At 41.2% G+C, this 21,742-nt stretch overlaps 1 protein-coding gene across 2 annotated transcripts in view; it reads left to right on the top strand.

Annotated features, from left to right (window-relative positions):
* Positions 1–21,742, top strand: part of FBN1 (fibrillin 1) — a 150,939-nt gene that overhangs the window by 446 nt on the left and 128,751 nt on the right. For both annotated transcript variants that reach the window (XM_062628872.1, XM_062628868.1), the window contains exons 2-4: positions 92–369; positions 14,489–14,571; positions 15,487–15,585. In XM_062628872.1, the coding sequence (XP_062484856.1) occupies positions 92–369; positions 14,489–14,571; positions 15,487–15,585 (460 nt within the window). The remainder of the gene's footprint in view (positions 1–91; positions 370–14,488; positions 14,572–15,486; positions 15,586–21,742) is intronic.

Below are 21,742 nucleotides of genomic sequence, written 5' to 3'. Positions count from 1 at the left end.
CGGGGGCAGGCGCCGGGGGGCGCGGAGCGGCCGCGCCCGCTTTTTCTCGGTCCCTAACTCCCCCCCTTTCTTCCCTTTTATCCCCTTGCAGCTCGCCTTGGAGAGGCTGGTCGGAGACAGGGCGGCGGGGACCGGCGCACTTCGGCGGCGGAGAGGAGGCGGCGGCCGGTCGCAGCCCGAGGACTCGGGGGACGCGATGTGGCGGGGTCGCCTGCTGGGGATCGCCCTGGGAGTTGCCGTGCTGTGGATGTCCCAGGCGGGCGCCGCCGCCGCCGGGCACGCCGAGGGGGTGAGCAGCGCCAAGGAGAGCAGGGCCAGCCGGGCCAAGAGGCGAGGGCAGGGCGGCGGCGGGCACGACGCGCTCAAAGGGTAAGTGCGGGGCCGGCCCTCCCGGGGTGCGCGGTGCGGGGAGCCGCGTAGAGCTGTATGTGTGTGTGTCCGTGAGTCCATGTCCACTGCCCCTTTGCGGTGGGACCTGGCGGGGGAGAGCTCCCCGATCCCCCGTTGGGGCTGCCCCTGCCGAGGGACAGGGTGCGTTGGGGGCGCCGGCGCTGCCCGCAGCATCCCGCGGGGCTGAGTCCCCTGCGTGCTGCAGCCTTACTTCGCCTTTGGCGGGTGATGCTTGGAGAGGATAAGCCGCTGCAGCTCGGAGGTTGCAAATTTAGTTTCTAGGAAGGCCGTAGCTAAAGGCACACTGCGGGTGTGTGCATTCCTCCCGCGTCCCGTACTTCTGCTTTGCATAAAGCAGAATAGCGATGAGGCCCGGAGACCACAGCGTGCCCTTTCCATTAGCTGCCCTCTTCCATCACCACTTTAAACTTTTTGAGATGTGCATCTTTCCTGCACTCAAGCGGACCGACTTTGCTTATTTGGTGTTGCTTGTGACCTGGGGAAATCAGAGGGGAAGAAGAAGGACCTTTTTTTTTTTTTGTATCAGAGCTATCTACAGGCATATAAAAGTTTAAAATCATTATGACACGTTGTATATACTTAGTAAATTGTTTCTTTTTAAAGGGTAAATCTGTATCAGGCGAACTTTTCCCAGTTCTAATGGAACACCTTTCCAATGCAAAAATATGTTTTTAAGTTGGCTGAAAGACATTGCATGCGTGTGCAGTTGAAAATGTAGTTCTCTGTAAAGGTGAAAAGCTTGCAGTGTTGGCAGAAAAAAAGGGGGTTCCTATTTCAGGTGTTCCGATGCACCTTTTCAGCCCATAGCCAGATTTTTCAGTCATCAGGCAGAGGGCAGCTGTAGCAAACATGATATGGAGGTAGTTATCCTTCAGTAAGGGATGCAAGCTATTTTCTTTCTTTTTCTGGTTTCCTCAAAAAGGAGCTGTTATAACTTTATTGTTAGAGGCCTTGGTGTATATGCTTTAGTTTCTTTGTAACTTCCTCATACTTGTATAGTACTTTTTATTTATATTCAGAATTGCAATGTTGGCACTTTCTTATGCTTGCCTGATTGGAAAAGGCTGATTTTTTAGGTCACCATGTTGCAAAAAATGGATGCAAGCTCTTTTTTTTTTCCAAGGGTCTGATTTTGTAGGGTCAGATTCTGTATTTCATTTCCTTATACCTAGTCACAAGAGAAATACTGAACAAAGCAGATTCTTCTTGTGACAAAAACTAGGAGGTGAGGAGGATGTACAGTAAAGTTTGTAGGACTAATTGCAAACAGTAAAAGATGATAAGGAAAAATATTTCTCAGAAGGTGCCTTTATTTTATAGGATGTTTTAATAAACTTTCTCATTACAGAAAGTGAAAATCACCATTTTCTGACCAGTGGGACAGAGTATGCCAGCTAGCACATGTGTGCTGACTTAACGGACTTTGTGGGAGTTAGAGGCACATTAGCTGGGGATAAAGTGTCTTTGGTGAATGCAACTGTTGCTCTAAAACTGTGCTGTTTAGACAGTAGTAATAGTGCATGAAGAGGTGATGGTTCAAGTGTTAATTATTTTTGGAATCTAAAATGGATTAGTGTAAGTAGTTTGTCTTATGAGTTGATTCTTACGTTTAACAGAAGCCTTCCATATTTGTGTACTTTGCAATGATTTATTGTGTATTATCTATGAGTTACATATCTACTTAAAATTCTGCAAATCTAGGCATAATGGCAATATAAATTTTAAGTATTTTATATTTTAGCCAATAATTTTGAATATCACAAATCTGAAAGAGTGCCTTTGGGAAGCAGGTTCTTGACAAGGATATAATAATATACAGTAAAGACAAAACAAATTACTAGTTTGCTTACATGTTAGACCTTTTTCTGTAACTCTCATTTGAGGCTGAGGGTAGGGTTCCCAACTTGTTTGCCAGAGATCGTTAACACAGTCGTCTTGATCACTGTTGGGTGATGAATACTCCTGGATATTTCCAGTTTAGAAACACTTCCTTAGGTGTGGTACTGAACTGTACAATATGGGTAAAAAGAATTGTCATTTCAGCAGACAAGGTTGGAACTAATTCTTTGGAAAGCCAGATGGAAAACATATTTTGCATGTACAGGAACTGTATATGCATTAGACAGGGAGAATTCATGGTTACTGAAGGGCTAAACCACTAAAAATATGATTTCACAAGAAGACATACTGTTTTTTTAACTTGTTCATCAGTACAAGCACATTTGGGAATCTGAGAGCTGTAACACAAGTCATAACAGATGCTGGGAAACTTTATTTTCATGTTATTGTAGTTGACTAGGACTTTTTTGCAATGAACTCTTGCTCTGTAAGAAGCAAGGGGATATGATTTTGGAGAAAACCCTTTACATTTAGACTTCATGTGTATTTCAATGTAATGACTATTGAAAGCCTCTTAGCATTTAAAAGTACTGAGGCTAGTCTTAGTGTGCATATTGGTCTTGTATGTTAAAATGAAGAACTCTAAGATCTGTTTCATTTTTCATTATTTTTCTCACTTAACATTTTTTTACTGCAAGCTGTTGATTGCAGAAGATGTTTGCTTTTGTCCTTATGACCTCTGCTTCCTTGTTTGTGCAGTGAGCTGTCTGAACATATAACATGATCTAGAAGTATATCTTAAGTTTAATAATTAGAAATCATGAAGTGCCTTTTATGTGCTTATTTTAAGACTTCAAGCTTGCTGCTCATGTAGATTAAATTGCTCCAGCTCTGGAGCCATTAGCAATGTAGTCCTTGTAATGTTTGGTCTAAGACAATGTATATTTATGTGCTAGTGCTTCTAAGTGATCAGAAAGCAATCAGAATAAAGGCAATAATTATTTGAAAATATAACTAGATTCTCCATGTTGCTGGAATCCACTGTGATTCAGCAAGTTAAAATAATAAGCTGTTACTGAGACACCATTAAATGTCTTAAGTATAGCATCAACTTCTGAAGAAATAAGCCTTACAAAACTGGCCATGGATGGGAAGTTCCTTGTAAACACAATGTACTTGAAGTCAACCATTTATATGTGCTTCTGTCATTTGAATATAAAGTAAAGAAAAAGAATTTGCTGGTGATTTGATTGGTACTTGACTGAGTACAAGAAGTATTGTGTTTAAAGATCTTAGAATTAATTAGGATTTCCCGTTTTCTGAGGATGCTAGACAAAGACCTCAAACTCTAATGAGGCTCAGTCAGTACTTAATAATACTTTAAGCAATGTTTATTGTGTTTATTAGTCTTTTCTCAGTATAATGGTCAAAGAAAGCAATTATTTGCCTAACCAATAGGTCAGCAGAAATTTTAAAAGAACCAAAATTTCGTCCAGATAGCTGCATTGTGATGTGACTCTAATTAAGAGACTAATTAAATGCATTTGTGCAAGAACAATTTAATTTCTTTGTTTTTATTAAGTTGAAATGATAGTGAATATTGCAGAACAGAATAGTTGGCTCCAGAATGATTCATAGAACTCTTGGAGTAAAGCTATTCAATAGGGGGTTGCATGGGTTTTTTTTTTGGACCAGTTTCTTTTGGTCATCTTAAATAAAGTCCACAGGTTTACCAGTATGCTTACATGGAGAAGCTTGGTTGGATTTGACCCTTTTTGTGCATCACTGCCTTCTGAAATAAAATAAATCTTATAAATCTATAGCATAATTCCAGTACTCAACTATATAATTAAGGCTTCTGGTTTTCGTTTTAAACCAATATTTACCACTAAGAGCCTGCTGAAGAAAAGCAGACTTTCTGCACCAGTAAATATTGGTTTATACTGAAGAACCGCAAACATTTTTCTTACCGCTTTTGGCCTACACACCTCTGGCCAGCTGCTGTTGCCACACCTTGTCAGTGTCCCTTTCTGAGCAGGAGGCAGCCTGAACACTTGGGAATAAAAATCCTAATTAAAAATAGAGGCAAGATTCTTAATACCTCATGTGCTGGAGCACTCACCTGGCTTCCTCTGCATCTTACAGGGTAAAGTCTATGTGGAGGATGAAGAATAATGCCAGTGCATCCTGATGTGAAACCTGAAGTCCTTGGCAGCCACGCATAGTGTTAAGATTCTGTCCTCTGAATTTATTTGCTGATGGCAAACTACATTATCCTTGGACATCTGGTTCTAGAGTGAAATGAGTTCATAGGTCTTGCCTCTGTGACTTATGTACGTTTCTTTCAGTAGGACTGCATGATGCGATTTGATGTAGGTGTGACTTTCTCTGGGGAGCAAGATGTATGGATTAGGAGCAGGGAAAGCAGACAGAATCAAGCAAGAAGCCAGCACAGAATCTGTTCTGTGGCTGGCAATAGCTGTTATTAACACTTGCTGAAGGGCTAATATTTAAAGAGGGAATAACACACTATTTTCAGTTCTGATCATATAGATGTCTTCTCCTGGCTACCACAATAGGTTTTAGTTATGTTTTGTAATATACTTGTTTAAATACAATATGGATTTTTTTTAAATACATTTAATGAAAGCTGTCTGGTAATAGTCTGCCCTGGATTGCTTTATCTAGAGCCAGTAGCAATGCAAAGCTCCCGTGCTAGCATTCTTGTTATAGTTCCATGTTGTTCTTCAGCCCAAAGGAAAACAGTAAAAAGTAAATAATCTTCAGGCTTAGTGCTTGTACTCTACACTTAGATTTCCAAATCCTGTCATTTGGACAGCATCTCTTTAAAAAGCATGGCTTTAATCCCAATTCTGGTTTATAATTTATAGGGATAGGCTTCTGGGGCTACGTAGTTTGTAGGGCAGGATTAGAACTCGATTAATTTTGGGTATGCCAGTGGGAAATTATCCTATGGTTAAGACTTTTGGTGGGTATTGCTGTAATCTGTTTTACACTGGTGTTTTAGGCACATGTGACTCTGTTACAAACTGTTTAGCCAGTCTTCTCTCTGTGATCTTTTCTCATATTATATTGTAGCTGAACACAAATGGTTTAGAAGTGCCACATGTCTGTTGTTTGAAATTTGAATCAGACCACTACCTCCCCAAAAATGTATTAGAGAAATGCTTTTTTTTTCCCATTTGATGATAGTAAGTAAAAAATAGAACAAACAGAGGAAAAAGACCACAATAAACAGTGTAGCAGCATTCTTGAGGTACTGTAAAATTGGCTTGGGGGACTCCAGATGAAGCAGGTTTCCTACCACCAGACTCCGTTTTGCCTAGATGACATGTTGAGGATCAGGATGGTGGGATTGGATGTAGTTCTTTTCCTTTCCTCTCCTCTTCTATTTATTACTTTATTTATTTATTTATTTTGGTCTGCATAGCTCTTGGCTCTTTCAGACTGGCCTGATATGCTGACTCAGATGCTGCAGGATAGGTCACAGCCGTCCTGTGAGGGTTTGTACTTTGTGTACAGAGTGTATGGAGGATTTCACATTGGGTTTGCCACATCCACCCAGAGGGGTCCTATGTAAGGCTGACTGTGGCTATGACTTAATTGCTTGGCAGGTTAGGAACAGATTTATGCTGCAGCTCTTATTCAGAAAATGAGATGTCATGGATTGAGCTTTGTTTCCTTGTGTGATCATTTTCTGCTGTGGATTTATGATGGAATCGTCTAATCTTTTGTGTTGTCTTTCAGGAGACTTCAACTTTCTGATGCCAGTTTGTTGGTGTTCAGTTGAACTTTTATTAAGGGGGGGACGGTCTTCAGAAACTGGAGGCATAAAGGGTTGGGGGAAAGAACAGCACCTGCAAAGCGTGTCTAGTTGTAGCAGGGTACAGTAATTTGCAGGTTGCAGTGCAGGCTTCCAGATAGAATTGTTTGGAGGAGGCAGAAGAAGCCTCCAGCATGTGCCTGGGATACTAACCACAGCTGCACTTTCCTCTATCAAGAGCCCACTTAAGGTTTATGAAAGTAGACTTCTCCCTTCTTGTTAGCCATCACAGGATACGTTTTGTTCAGTGGTGGTTCCAAAAGTTGTTCACCAGATTCAGTCTGATCTGGTTTGTGTTTGCCACCTTAACTACATAAGCTACTACACTGTGTGCAACTTCACGCTGCTGTGCCAGAACCTTTGGGGCTATACTGGGCTTGAGGATGCAGAATTGAGGTAAGCATAGGGCTGCTCTCAGTTTATTTGGGAGCAATGGGAGCATCACTGGGTTAGGGTTTGGCAGGAACAGTCCATCTGTCAGCTTCATTTACAGTGATCCTTATTGAATAAAACTGCAGCTTCTGTTTTTCCTGTATGCTTATTTTTGTTTCCTGTGGTGTGTTTTTCAGCAGTGCTGCTCACTTAGGACAGTCTATTTCACTGTCATTTAGCTTCCATCCTGCAAACCTGAATGTTTTATATATGAACTTCAATACAGGTTATGACGAAGGTCACTTTAAATACGTTCATGGACTCGGCAGCTTGTGATTGCTAGAATAGTACGACACAGAACACAAGACCCAAGCTATCTAGGCACATCAATCAGCAGGGAAACTTACTCTTGGTAAAAGTGTAGTAGATATTGGCTAATAGGTGGCCATCTCTACTTCAGACTTTAGCTAGGGATCTTGGAAAGTTTACTTATGGAAGTAGGAAGAAATTAATCATTAGCTTTTTTGTTTTCCAATAAAATCACCTTCGATCTTGTTTCTCTTCTCCATGTCCCTGCGGATCCCTGCAGATGAAGAGGATATAGATACATGTGTGTCACTTTGGTCTTGCTCCCCAGACTCAGTAAATATTTTTGTAGAATGGAACAATTGTGGCCTGGAGTGTTTCTGATTAACCATCACACTGTGCTGGAAAATGTATTTGTAGCATTTTGCTCTTGTATTGTGGATGTCTCCTTTCGTTGTTTTCTCATCCATTCTGACTTCCCCACTTTGGTTTTATTTATTAATTTTTTTAAGGCCCATGCCAAGGTTGGTGTGCAGGTAGAGGCATGAGAAGAATAATTTGGTTTTGTTGCATTTAAAAAGCCTAAAGAAGTTGGGCTCATCTTTGGCAGGTATATTGAGAGGTAAAATGTAGCCTGTTAAATGAAAACCTGTGCCTTCTGGTTTTGCTTATAGATCTTCCCTGAAGTATGAAGGAGTTCCAGCTTTTATCTGGAAGAATACTTTGAATGTTGACTTGCTGGAGAATCTGTTGTTTTCGTTTTCTACTTTTCATTTTATGAAATGATTCATGACCATTAAAACCTCAGAAATACCAAAAGAAAGCCACAGTTCTTTTGTCTACAGCCTTAATCATTTTCATCCTCTTTTTTAAGAGGATGAAAACCCTCTCTCTTGTTTTGCTGGAGGACATCAGAATATCCAGTGATGTTCAGCTGAGGTTTCAAACTAAAATTTCTTTCCTTTCAGGAACATTTTCCCCTCTTTCTTTTCTCCTTTGTTTTTCCCTCGGATATTTCATCTTTTTCTTTTCCCTGTATACAGAGTGTATTACCAGCAGCTGCTAGGGATAAGGTGCACTAAAACAGTGGGTTCTGTATCAGCAGGGTTTTCCTGTTGCCTTATGATAGACATGCTGGTAACCGCCCTTTTGCAAACACAGAATCACTGTCCCAGCAAGGAGAGGGAAGAGAGTAGGACGCAGTGTGTTGTGAGGGGAGGGGCAGAAATGCTTCTGTCTTACAAAATAAAAAAACTAATCTTCCAGTAGCCTAAGGGAAAGCAGTTTAAAATACAAATTAATGGGATTGCTTAATACCTAAGGGCATTCACAGACAAGTATCGATACAAATTCAGCCTTGTGAGACTCCCTAAGTGCTTGCATTTGCTCCAAGGTGGGGACAGTGGGCAGCACCAGTTTACCCAGCAGCCTCTGTGAAAGCCTGGACAAGCAGCTGGCTAGCCTTAGGGCTTGACTGCCCAGTGTGCCCCACACAGTCCTTGCACTGCTGCTCGCTCTGCTTGGTGCACAGCATGGGCTGGCAGAGGTCCTGAGTTTGCCTGTGTGCTTTATCTTGGGAGACTGTTAGAGGTCTACCTTAACCAATAGCCATCAACAGGTACATGGTGAATGTGGGAAGTGGTGCTGGAGGTGTACACTGTTTCCCCAGGTGAAGTGACTTCTGGAGAGCTAAGCATTGGCCTAGCCCACAGGTGTATCTGTTTCCTGTGGGATGCTATTTAGTGCCACCAAGATAGAAAGACTGATTTCTTATCTGCTGAATGTGCTTTGGGGTTTTCTGTTACTTGCTTTTTCTTGGTAGTTTTGTTTGTTTGTTTTAAGGAAGTATGTGCTGGATCCCTCCTGTTTACCAGCTGTGCTGGCCTGGCCTAACAGATAGTTTTTGTGTTGGTGTACATGTACTTTACATGTCTTATACAGCCACATGGGTCGGGTGTTGAACTGGACCCATTGGCATTCTCAAGTGAAACAATGAGAGAATATGAGCCAGAAACGCGTCTGTCCCTGGCTCTGAATAAGAACAATGCCTGGCTGTCAGGTTAGATGAGTCTGTCCCTGTGAAAGACAGTCAGATTTTCAGAGCAAGTGCGGAAGAATTCACTTAATGTCAAATGCTGTTGTTGGATTGCTGTATTTAGCTGTCACAGTGTGATGGAAGTTGGGGTTAGAAAAGTGTTCAGTGTTTCTGCAGGAAACTTGCATGTCAGTTTGAACTCTTGACTTGCACATAGGCCAGAGCCAAAGATACCCGTAGAGCTGCTCAGCATGTTATTTTTTCGGTTGAACTGAGCCAGGACTCTGGGACAGCGGTATCCCTACTGTCAGAGTGAGAAATAGTTATCATATTAGGCTCTCTGCATGGCACAAACATCAGGCTCGCTTAGTGCATGGTAAAAATGAGTACATCAAATGCAATCCTTTGGATATAAAAAACCCTGGTTTGCTTAAAAATGCTTGCTTATCCTTTATAGGATAATAGAAGCTAAATTTTGTGTTTGCTCACAGAGTCTGGAATAATTTCCTGGATTTTCTTTTTATGTGATCGAAATAAATAGCTTCAAGAATCCTTTTAATAAATCTTCACTGAATGATGAAAAAAGGGCAGTGACTAAGAGCATCCTGTTTTCTAAAATTTATCTAAACAGCAGAGAAGCAAACCCTGTTTAAATTATTTGGGGTACCTGGAAACGCACATTAAATGCAGATGTGTGTCTGTGTTTTGTGCTCTATCCCATCCACATAGTTCACTTTCTGTTTGTGGCTGTGCTTACTGGAAGTTGTGAGGTCATATGCAGAGTGGTTATGTGTCAGGGTGGCAGGTGGCTTGGGAAGGCTGCCCATCACATGCCCTAGCTGTTAGCTGCTGCATCCCATGGGGAACCAGACCTTCCCTTCCCAGTTCTGCTTTGCTTGCTGCTCCCTGGAGGAGTGGGTAGGCACCAGTGTTAGCAAAAGGAGATGCTTTTGGTATTGAGTTCTAATTTGTCCACCATATACCTGACTTCTGTCATTTAGGTGGGGATAGTCCTTGGAAAACCATGTGGTCCAACCCCTGCTCTGAGCAGGGTGAACATAAATCAGGTTGCTCATGGCGGTGTCTGCTAAGGTTTGGAGTATTTTTAAGGATGGAAATTCTTGATTCAGTGGGAAAGCTCAGTAAAGTGCCACAGGACTCAGCAGATCTGGGCCACTCTGTGCTTTCAGCATTTACTCTGAGATGCTGAGAAATTTAGGAAGGTACATAAAGCTGCTTTACAGCAAAAGGTATAGATGTGATTGTGTGTCTCTGGAAAATGACCAGTAGAAGCTATTCCTATTCACATTTTAGAGCCTTAGCTACTATGTCTTCGTACATTGGCTATATTCAGACTTAGACAACCACAGTTTTAAGCTTACTATTATTTCAGGTGCAGTTTGTCATTCTTTTTAACTCCCAGTGCAGGCATGGAAGCACTACTCCAAGTCTGTGTGGAAATGATCAGCAAATAATAATCAGGTTTAGCAGGTGCCAGTGTTACCCACTTAAGAAGAAAAATAGGCAAAGTCTTCTAAAAAATAACTGTTGGCTGATGACGTTGCTTCAAGTTGTATCTTTTCTGCTAGAAACCTGGTCCTTATATTGTGTTAAACATATGCTATCCATTGCAATCAATCCTTCATCAAGCATTTTCTTGCAAGGAAGTCTGTGTGTTCTTTGAAGGAGAGAAAAGGTGAGGTGAGTGATTAGAAACTCTTCTTCACATCTCAGCTCAGCTGTAACTGGTGATCAGCTGTCTCTCCTACTCTCAGCTGCTTTCTACCCACTCTGTCTGGTGTCTAATTTATTTGAGACCCATGCTTTGTGTTTGATTCAGCCTGGGTTACGCCAGTGTTGGCCGGTGCATGGCAGTGCTGCTGACAGATTTTCTGCCTGAAGCTTTGCTCACAGCAGTGCCAGAAACTTCCTCCCGTGGGAGCCTGCAGATGGGCAGCGCTTTCTTCGGGAGAGGGCTGTAATTTCCTCGAGGGGTCACAGGCAGGGCAGAGCGGGGATGTGCAGAATTAGCACACCCCCAGGCAGGCTGTGTCTGTGCCAGGACCCTGGGGAGAACAGCCACAAGGCTGTGGCTGGTGCCCCCGCCGCTCCTGGGCTGGGTGGTGTTCCTCCATCAGCTTCACATGGAACTTTTGAACACCTCCCTCTCTTGTCTGGTGGTCACGTACCCTTGCTGCCTGTTACATCTGATAAGAAGGCACTGCCAAGTTTATCATGGTTTGCTTCCCATCCATCTGCATACGTGTGCCTGCTCCACAAAATCGTCCCCAGTCTCACGGGGTAATTGCGTGCAATTTGGGAGAGCCAGGCAGCCATTTATCCATGCTGAAATGGGGCATCGGGAGCAGGAGTAGCAAAGGAGGGATGGACCCAGTTGGTCCTCCCCATGAAATAATGTCAGTGTTTCCCTGCAGAGAAAGGAGACCATTTATCTGAGACTGTGTGGCAGGCAAAGGCTGTGCTGCAGCCACAGCCTGGATGTAGCACAGCGCTGCCCTGGAGCAGCGTCATGGTGTCCACCTGAAGGGACTGATGCTGGTGGGCTCCATCCCCATGCAGGTGTAAAGGACAGGCAAAGCTTTACTTTGTAATGGGGTGGGGGATTCCCTGCTATAGTTCCTGAAGAAGAATATCTTCTAGTTTGATGCATGCAGATGCTGTCAGCCAGACCTGTCACTCTCAAGTGTTAGTTATCAGAATTTCCAGATGGAAGTTTATCTGTCTGCAATTTTAAGACTTTTCTGGTTGATGACCAATGGCTTTTGATAATTATTCAGCTGATTTTGCTACTGCATTTGTACTGGCATATAATGATCAAAGACATACTTTATTTTGGACATCCTTGATGAAACTGTGGGCATCAGTCATACTGTCTCTCAGCACTATACCCTTACCAAAATCCTTTCATACTTTACAAGTTTGTAAGTGACTCTAAAGTGAGACACCTGTCTATTTTAAATTGCAGTGGGAATAGCTTTGTTCCTGAGATACTCTCTCCCTCTTGTGAGCTTTGGAGTGAAAGTAGGGTTCTGTGGTCAGCACAGTTGGCTTGGGCTACATAGATGCGTTTTTGCTTATTTTACCGTTACAAATCGGGTTTTATAACTGAACTCTGTTTGTAGTGCTGTTCAGGAAAACAGTTTTATAAGAATATAAAATGCTTCTTTAGTATTCATAGCCTATAATATCAGCAGGAAAATATGCTCTATTAAACACAACAGTGGCTAACTGTTTAAAGTATCGTGATAAAGCCTTTACAATTTAATTGATGCTTTCAATGACTTTACATGAGCTAAATTGTTATTCCCTTTATTTATTTATGGGTATTTATTGCCATAGTGTATGATTATCTCATAAATATCAATGAATTTCACCTTCAAAATTAATTCTTTTTAAAGACATTTTACAAATAGGCACAAGTAACGAACACTCACTCCCTCTCAAAGAAGTAGTGTTCAGACTTCAATATAAGTTTCTTTTATAGGCTAGACATGAGCTTTCTGCTGAAAAAGTGTTCCACTGGAAAATGCACTTGTCAGGCTCAGACTGTTCCATGGAAGTATAGTTTGATGACTTTTTTTTCTTCTATGTTAAAGCTGAGCATGCTGCATCCGAGTTGGGTGTACAGCTTAGCCTACCTTGTGAACAGCTTCAAGGCTTCCAGGGTCTCTGACTTCATGATTACTGGCACATCTGTGTTTTCCAGAGCCCCATTTTGGAAACAGATTGTAAAATTTGGGTTTCCCCATGGCACAGAAATCTGCTCCTGACTCTTAACTTGGACCAGATGGTCCCCAAAGCCATGTACTTGCCAAGACTGAAAATGGACAGAGTACCTAAACATCACTTTATGGTTAGCCATTTATAGATTCTTACCAACCCAGACTGGAAATGGGTGGTTTATGCCTGTAGGTTGTAACAGGTAGCAACAAACCCAGTCTGTCTGTCTTAATAAGTTCCATTATTTCTATTCCATTATTTCTTCTGCCTGGAGAAGGTGAAAAGCAATCTCACTTGTCTGCCTGCCAGTCTTACTTGGCAGATGATCGTGGAGCAACATTTGGCATTGATGAACAGGGAACTCTAGGAAAGTTACATGGTTATAGCCCTGCAGGGAAGTAGCTGACATTACTAAAACTGAATACATTGGAATTATATGAATAAGACTTTGAGTCTGTAACAGAAAAGGGCCCTGCAACAAGTCCAGTTGTGTTGCTCTCATTCAGTTTGGTTACCACTTTGTAATTGCCCAGAACCAGTGGAATATAATGATAGTGTTTGCTTTGACTTAAGTAGTTTCTGGCCGAGCAGTTAATGAAAAGACAAAGTGTCATCAAAGGTATAATCAGAATACTTGAAATTGCATTCATAATGCAGATCCGTGAATAAATACAAGAGTGTAGAAGTCTGATAGTTAGAAAATGTGCATGAATAAATGTTTGTATATATCAAGATTGTTTGTCTTAAGTTGCCTTACTATATGAGGTAACTATTGTTTCCTTAGACATTGCAATACTAGGGATGAAGAACTTTCTGAAAGACCAAGGACAACAATAATAGAAACCCCTTCCTAAAACAATAAACACTGTAAATCTGTCTCAAATCCGCCTATGATATTTTAATAAAGCAGTTTCTAAGAAGTTTTTAGTTAGCTTTTGATGCATTAATCTATGGAGTAATTGCTCACAATATTAATAGAGGTTGTAAAATTTTCCTCTGACATTAAACATACAACAAAAGGAGGCACATTTTCCCATTTTTGGTGCTATTCTTACTAGCTTTACTTGCATGGATAGATGCATTAAATAGGACATGATAAAAAAATTATAATCTGTGAGAGGCATAAAATGGTTTCAACTTTTCTATTTTTACCAATAAAATCATGATAGGAATAGTGTCACATCCTCTCGACTTTCATTGTAAACTCTAGTGATACAGACATTTGAAAGGGTAAATTTGGATGAGGGGAATGGGTTGGAAAGAAAAATCCCTATGGATCCATCATTTAAGAAGGGCAGTGGGCCCCTCATTCATTTCACAGGGCCCTATCTCTCTACGTACACCAACATCCTTGACTTCTCTTTTTTTATAGTAAGTACTTTTTACTGATGAAGCGTTTACATATTTTGGCTAATTCATTTATTTGGCTAATCTCATGGTTGGCATGTTTCTTTTGTTATATGAACATAGTTTTGCTCGTGGGCAAAACGACAGTAATAGTACTTTAGAGTAAAGAAGAGAAAGCGACAAGAAGCCTGAAAGTTATCATTGAGAGAGCAATAGATTTCCTCTGTGTTCACCGATGATGATGGGTGTGATCCCTCATTTTGTACTGAAATGGGAGTTTTGCTCAGCCCCCCTGTATGCTACTTTTCCAGATATGGAGTGATATGAGACGAGGTTTGCCCATGCTGTTCCTGTTGTTCAGATGTTACTGATTTGATTTCATGTGTATAATGTAATCTCAAATTTGTGAAAGTGTATGTTACCTAAAAAACCCAGCAACCAAAGGCATGCAGTTCTGCTAAAAACATACAACACTTCTAGATTTAATTATTGAAATGTATATTGCAGTGATTTACTTTTTCCGTTTTTATGCCTCTACTTTTAAAACATATTGCTGGGTAAAAATAAGAATTCATCTTTTTTTTTTTTTCCAGACCAAATGTGTGTGGATCACGTTACAATGCTTACTGTTGCCCTGGATGGAAAACTTTACCTGGTGGAAACCAATGCATAGTCCGTAAGTTAATCCAGTTGTGTGTTATGAGTGAAGTTTATCTCTGTTCCTCTATGTCAGGGTATTTTTAATTGTATACCAAAACTGAAATGTGTTTCTATATGGTTTCAATAGCAGCTGCGCATCATTTCTTTACCGTTTTAAATATATTAAGCTAATGTACAAAGTTCTGTGGGCTATAATACAGTGATGTGATACCAGTATTTAACAAAGGATTAATCTCATCCACATGTTCTGTTTAAGTCTGTGGTAAAGGGATCCAAGGGGTGTGTGGACTCTTGGGAACGAGTAGCTGTGGAATATGTTAATCTATTTAAGTAAAATAGAAGGAGGCAACAGCATCAGGCCAGCAAGTACATTTTCTGTGCTTGTTTGGACCATATCCTTGAAATATATATGTAGGGATATAAATATATATGTATATCAATAGTAGTGCTGTGTGCATATTCCCATGTAATAGTACAGGAGACCAGAAATAATTGTTAAAGGCACTTTGCCTAAGGCTGATAAGACCCTCTCCAGAAGTACTGAGGCAGCATACTGTCAGATGGGAATTATTATGCTTATGTGTGTGTCTGGTGCAGAAATAAAGGGGACATTGTACTGCTGCCTCAGTGCTATCCTTCCCCCAAGAGTAGGCTGGTAAAATGGACCAGCTTCACTTCTCCACGGAAATTTCCCTGTATCTAGAGTGGCCTGTGGCACATTCCCAGACCTTTTCATAACAGATGGTGAAGGTCTAGGTTTTATCTGTCCTCTGGAGAGATGAGGATGGAACAGGAGGAGATGTTTTGGAATCTGTTGTATGCAATTTGAAGAGTTTGTAGGTATTTATGGTACTGAATTTTCTATCTGTGTTTTTTTATGTGTTTGGGGTTTTGGAAACATATTTTAAAGGCATTTATATTTTCTTTATAGCAATCTGCAGACATTCCTGTGGGGATGGATTTTGCTCTAGACCAAACATGTGCACATGCCCAAATGGTCAGATAGCCCCCTCCTGTGGTTCAAAATCAAGTAAGTATTTCTTCTGTGTCTTTGATATTGTTCTTCTGAGTCTGTGAAGCTAATAAGGTATGTAAGGTCAGTGGTCAGTGTTTAAAACAAATGACCTCTGAGTCACCAGACATACTTTTACCACAGGAAAGAAAGTGTAGCCTCCTGTGATGAAACTGAAGAATGACTCAGAGGCTAGCTATTGGGGATGCTCTTTTTTGCCAGATCAAAACTGAATTAGTTTTATTGAAAGCTATATTCATTTGCCAATTTGTAACACTAATTCCAGTCTTCCTTGCTTTCTGTAAAATGCCTTATCTCTATTCAGTGCTGGCATGCACACATATGCAGCACAAAAGTTGTAAAGATATAGAGAGATGACTGTTGACAGTTGGCTGAATTTGACCGGTTTTGTAATTCTGCTCCCATTTTGGGGGTTACTAAGGTAGACACGATGCTGTATTATGTATATATTGGCCTACAAGTATTATAGCATTTCCATGGCAGGCTCTCTGAATCTACTGACTGATCCTATTCAGATGATACTTCTGTAGTTGCTTTGATGTACAGAACTGGTCACAGTTTTAAAGTGGAACAGCTTTTCATCAGAAAAGAAAAGATGCTTTGGAAATGAAATTTTTCAGACAGATGACTTTTCCTAGCAATGTTTGGATTTTAGATTTTCAAGGAAGGTTCCCCAGATCCAGTAAAAAATAAGTAAAATTAAATTAATTCAATGAAGCAGATAGCTCAATGACTAATTATGGGTCAAGTATCTAATATAAAGTAGGATGTTGCTTGGGATTGTATCTCAGTTCGTATCAGAGATGCCAGCTGTAAAGTCCAATGTATTCTTAATTGAGTACGATGCTTGTCTCTTAGAATATAGATGATTCAGATTTTTGTATAAAATGTGAAGTTTCTGGGAAGAATTTTGGGGAAACTGTTCCCACAGATGCCCATAACTGTCTAAACAACATATTAACTGAACGCAGTGGGGAATGCGCTCAGCTGAGGTCTGTAATATTATGCAATATGGTCATTCTTTTAATTCTGAATATCTATTCAGACTCACTGTGTGGTCTGCTTTGCCCCTGTATTTTTTTTACCTTGCTATTTTTTTGCTTTCCTAGTTGATAAGAATTTTCCCACATGACCGACCACTTCAGCTTGTGGCTTTAGCATCTTTTTCATGCAATAACAGTGGAAAACAATAACAACTGTGGAATGTAATGGAATGGCATGTACTAAAATGGTAAATATTGTTCTTTGTAGTTTGACCCCTTTCACAGGCTCCTGTGATGTCTGTTAGGGAGAGGCCAGCGTGAGGAGGGTATGGAGCTCCCAGAGATTACTGGAAGGAGGAAGAGTGCAAAATGCTACACAAATCTGTGTGTTGTAGCGTTTCTGCCATGGTTTGCAGCTACTGTTTTACCGGGTGCATATGCCTTAATCCTGTAAACCAGTAAAGGAAAGTATGACCTTCTCCCAAGTCCCCTTCAGGGTACAGAGGAGAGATGTATCCCTACATCTGTTACATGTTTTTGCACCTTTGTAAAAGGAGTGTGTGGGCCTTAGTATTACCTCATTTTCATCTTAGGCCACACTGAAATATTTTATGAGTCAAGACTTAAAAACAGAGTGTGGGTAAAGTTACAGTTCTTCTCATGGCTCTTTTCTGGAATATTCTACCAATGATCCCCATAGTTTTAGCCTTCATCAAAGTTGTGCAGATAAATGGGTGCAGGACTTTATTACGGTTTTTAGTAAAGCAGCTTCTAAAACCTGTATGACATAGCTGTATTGGTTGTTGACAATTACTTCTCATAGGTATAAATCATAGAATCATAGAATAGTTAGGGTTGGAAAGGACCTTAAGATCATCTCGTTCCAACAATATTCTGCTAATCCTAAACTTAATCAATGCTGACATTATTGTCCTTACATTGCTACATAGGTTTGCTCACTTTTAAATGTTGCTTTTCTGTACAAGATATAAATATTAACACTTTACAGTTGGACTTAGGAGTTGGCTTAAAAAAATAGTTTCTATTGAGTTTCATCAGTGCAGTAATTTAGGATGTATTGTGTGTGTGGTTGCATCACCTTTAGGTATTAAACAAAATCTAAAAGCAGAAGTGTCTTGAGTTATTGTAGAGAGACTCCACCGCCTCTGTGCACTTTTGTATAATAATGTTTATGACCCAGAACCTCATTAGGACTTACAGAGCATATACTTGTTGTAAATAATTTGATCTTGGCACTGTAGACAAAATCCATGAATATGTATTTACACAGGAGACCACAATGACTTGGGTCTGCTATTAGGAAACAAAGTAAACATAAACATTAATTAAAAGTACTGATTGACATCAAAGGGTTACGATCAACGCCCATTGATAGCAGTTAATATTCTGTTGGAATGCATTCATGCTTACTTTAATTATATGTTTTTTAAAACGTGAAAACTCTTATTAAAATAGAAAATAATCAAAAGAGTGATATGTTTGCCACATTCAGAATGCAAATTAAAAATGAGTGACAATGCCATGATTTCGCAGGATTAAATGCATGACTTCTGATAGATGAGATACGTGTCTGAGTTGTCTTTCAGATATTTTAAGCTATGTGCTTTTTTAGTACTTAAGGAATCAGTAATGGACGCAGGTTTTATAGTACGTACAACCATAGACAGAAACCAAATTCATGGTGGCTCTTATAGACCGGTTGTCTGTCAGAATCAATTAATGCAGATTGGAAGGCATAACAAAGCCTTCAAGTTCTTTTCTTATGCAGGTCAGTGTTGTGACTTTTCTGGTTACGAGTCAGCTTTGGGAATCTGATTCGTGGTTGGAAAGATCAACCGGTGGTTTTCTCAGCAGGGATTTTTCTGACATGAGTGAACTTGCTGGCTGACTAGTGGTTATTTCTGTGTAATTAGTGAGTTTTTGGGTATGCTTATGGTAGGCTTGGAGCTAAGGCTGCCATGTGTGGAGGCATCCCCCCTGCTGGCCCTGGTATGTGGCTGGCTCTGGCGTCGCAGGTGCATGTGTTGAGGAGATGTCTTACACCCTGTGCTGTGCTGGCTCTGTGGTGGCTGCTCCGCTGCTGCCTGTCAAACCACCCGGGCCATGACTGCTCCTGTGGTGTCTGTTCGTGCTGTGGTTGTGCCCCTGTCTGTGCTGCACACACACCCTGCAACCCTGCCATGTTGCTGCTGGGAAAGAGGGTATGAGAACGAGGAGGAGGAGTGTGTCTCTTTCAACATCAGGCACCCCCAGCTGACGCTGCTATGGGCCAAGCCACTGCTTTTGCTTCCAACCTGCTTTAGGCACACTGGCTTGGGCTGGTCTAAACAGGAAGGTGTTTGCTGATGGGGCCATCTCTGAAGGAAGGGAGCCATGGCAGAGGCTCTCTAGAGAGCTGTGGAGGGTGCTGAGGCTGGTGGCTGGTGGGGACAAGTGTCTGCACCCCTGGCAGGTTGGTTACACCTCCTGAGTGCAAAATGGGGCTTGCTGTGGTCCCCAGCTACAGCAGCTTCAGAGGGACTGCCCGAGGACCGAGGTTTTCCTCAGAGACCGCGTTGCTGCAGGGGGGAGGCCAGGGCCTGCACCCTCAGCTTCATGCCCCGGGATCCCACTCCTCAGAGTGGTGTGGTGACCCTTCAATGGTGGTAGAATCTGGAGCTCAGCCCCTTCCTTTACGGTCTGCTGCTGTCAGAGGTGGTAACAGGTCTTGAATTTTAAATGTTCCCAGAGATTTCAAGGCTGTTGTGGCTTTCCTCAGCATCCCACACGTGGCTGCAGCCCGCGTCCCATCCTGGCGCTGGTTGCCATCTCTCTCCTGAGTCAGTCACTCAAAGAGAAAGCTTGCTGAGCATCTGGGATGCGATGAGACCGTCATTCCTTGTTTACAGCTCCTGGCAGGCAAAGCCCTGCGTCATGCATGGCTGGGGTTGGGAGCGTTTCCTCGGCCGTGGCACAGAGAGACGAGAGGCGGCCTTTCCTCACGGTACCTGCAGGGCGCCCTTGGCTTGGTTGTCCCTCCTGATGGTCGCAGACCCTCACACCTCACGATTTCTAGGTTGGAATCGCAGAATAGACAGCGTGTGGGTTACCCTTCATCTGCTTGGTGAGCATGTTTCGGGAGCGGTTGTGGTGTCGCAGCGCTCTTGGTGTGAAGCAGGCTTTACTCGGCTTTGCTGAGAATTTATTCCAAAAGTCAGGAACTGTAACGCTCAAGCGTGGAGCTGCTTGTTTCGCTTTGCTAAACAATGCAAACATTGCCCACACACAAAGCATGTGTGGATGTGTTTGGTCTCACTGGCTGTTTTGTGGGTTTATAAAGCTGTGTTCCTGCAGTCATTCCTGTTTTGACTTCAGAAGTTTCCAGTGCAGACTGTTTACAAATGGGATGTGAAAGAGAAAATCAGTTGATTAAAACCAATAATTTATTAATATTGTTAACATCTCCTGAGCATGCTGAGTTAAGGCAAAGCTATGTGCATTGATTGACCAGCCTTATGGCAATTCCTGTGCTTTTCTCCTGAGTGTCTGTCAGTGTGATACCTTGGAACAGGTTATTTCACTTACTGGAATAACTCCACTGACATTAATGGAATTGTTGATTTAGCTGAGAAAAGAGACTCTGGACCTGCATTAATGTGCTACTTTTCAAAAATGCAGTCTTAAAATCATAATCTGAGCTCTAGACAGCCTTTGCATGTGTTTCTATAAACTTTTGGAAGGATAATATTTCAGAATAGTCTGTATGATTTTGGAAATACAATTTTCAACATTCCCTCAAAAGAAGGCAGAAAATTAGCAGTTTACTGACTGTATGTTACTGATTTTCTTGCCTGGGAGAAAGTTTACTGATTTGAATGGCTCATTTTAACAAAGATGACTGGGTGTCCCAGCAGTCTCCTGTAATGATTTTAGTTTAAGAAGGAGGAAGAAATATTTTACCTTGGAAAAGTTCCTTTAGGAAGCAGCAAGACAAATTATGGAAACTTTGTGTGTGTGTGTTATGTGTAAAACCACTCCTTATCCCAAAATGGGGAAATAGACTTTACTTTTACTTGAACAAATAATATGAAAATCATCATATAAGCTACTGTTAACCTTTTTATCTCGAATGTAGTTCAAACTATTTAAATGGCTTTGGTCTTCATGTGGGAATGGAAATTAGCTCTTGGCATAGTGTGCTCTAATTGAAATCAGTTTTGTGGTTTTTAAGTTCCTTCCCTGCTTGACAGATGATATCATTTCCTATGCTTCTTGTAATCCCCTCTGTTTTTCTAAGATTGTATAAAGCTAAGTTGAACTACACATTTTAAAGTAACTATACACCTTTTTCTGACCTACTTAGGACATTGTCCAAAAATCTTCACCAGATATTCACTCTGTATTTGCAGACAATTTTACTTTTTGTTGAGGAATGTTAGTACATTTTTGTTGCCTGAAGTACTGAAGCACATCCAAAGTAGAACAAAGATGTATCATAACTATTAGACAGACAAGAAATACAAGATACAGTTTTAACTTTTATAATTGAAGAATTAAGAGTACGAGTGTTTTAAATGTTAGATTGTTTTTAAATCCTTTCTCCCATTGTATGTTTAACTTCTATTTTGTGGATTCATATTGCTATAGAAGGCAATACAGTTAAAATCATTACTTTTACCTGAAAGTAAAAATAAAATTCCATTCACATACTTCTGGACTGTAAAAAGCCAAATGATGTTTACGGGCTTTGTGCGATGGGAAGAATTCAGTGATTGGCTTAACACTTGCTAGCAACAGGCTCTGGCGGGACATACGATTTCTGATTTTCAGTCCTGAGCATTTCAGACAGCGTGGTGTAGGTATCCAGTGCTCCATCACAACCTACTGAAATGCTGATCTGACCATAATCCTATCTGGGGATGAGCCTTTCATGTGGTTCCCGTTAAGAGGGAAACCATTTCCTGGCTGCTTACTGGAGTGCCCTGGTTCACAGCTGTATGAGACAGCGGGACCTGTAAGGAGGATTTCACTTGTTTGGGAGGTCTGCCTGCTTCTCTATGCCCAATGAAGAGACTACTTAAACAATGTATTTGTCCTTATTTTATTAGACTTTTTAATTTTTATTTTTTAGACTTTTATGTTTTACTGGCGTGGGACTTCAGGTGCATATT

The sequence above is a fragment of the Pezoporus occidentalis genome, unplaced genomic scaffold (assembly GCF_034315485.1).
Source record: "Pezoporus occidentalis ecotype Australia unplaced genomic scaffold, CSIRO_AGI_Poc_V1 ctg11, whole genome shotgun sequence".
NCBI lineage: Eukaryota > Metazoa > Chordata > Aves > Psittaciformes > Psittacidae > Pezoporus > Pezoporus occidentalis.
The sequence above is the reverse complement of the archived record's forward strand: the minus strand, read 5'-3'. Positions and strand labels throughout refer to the sequence as shown.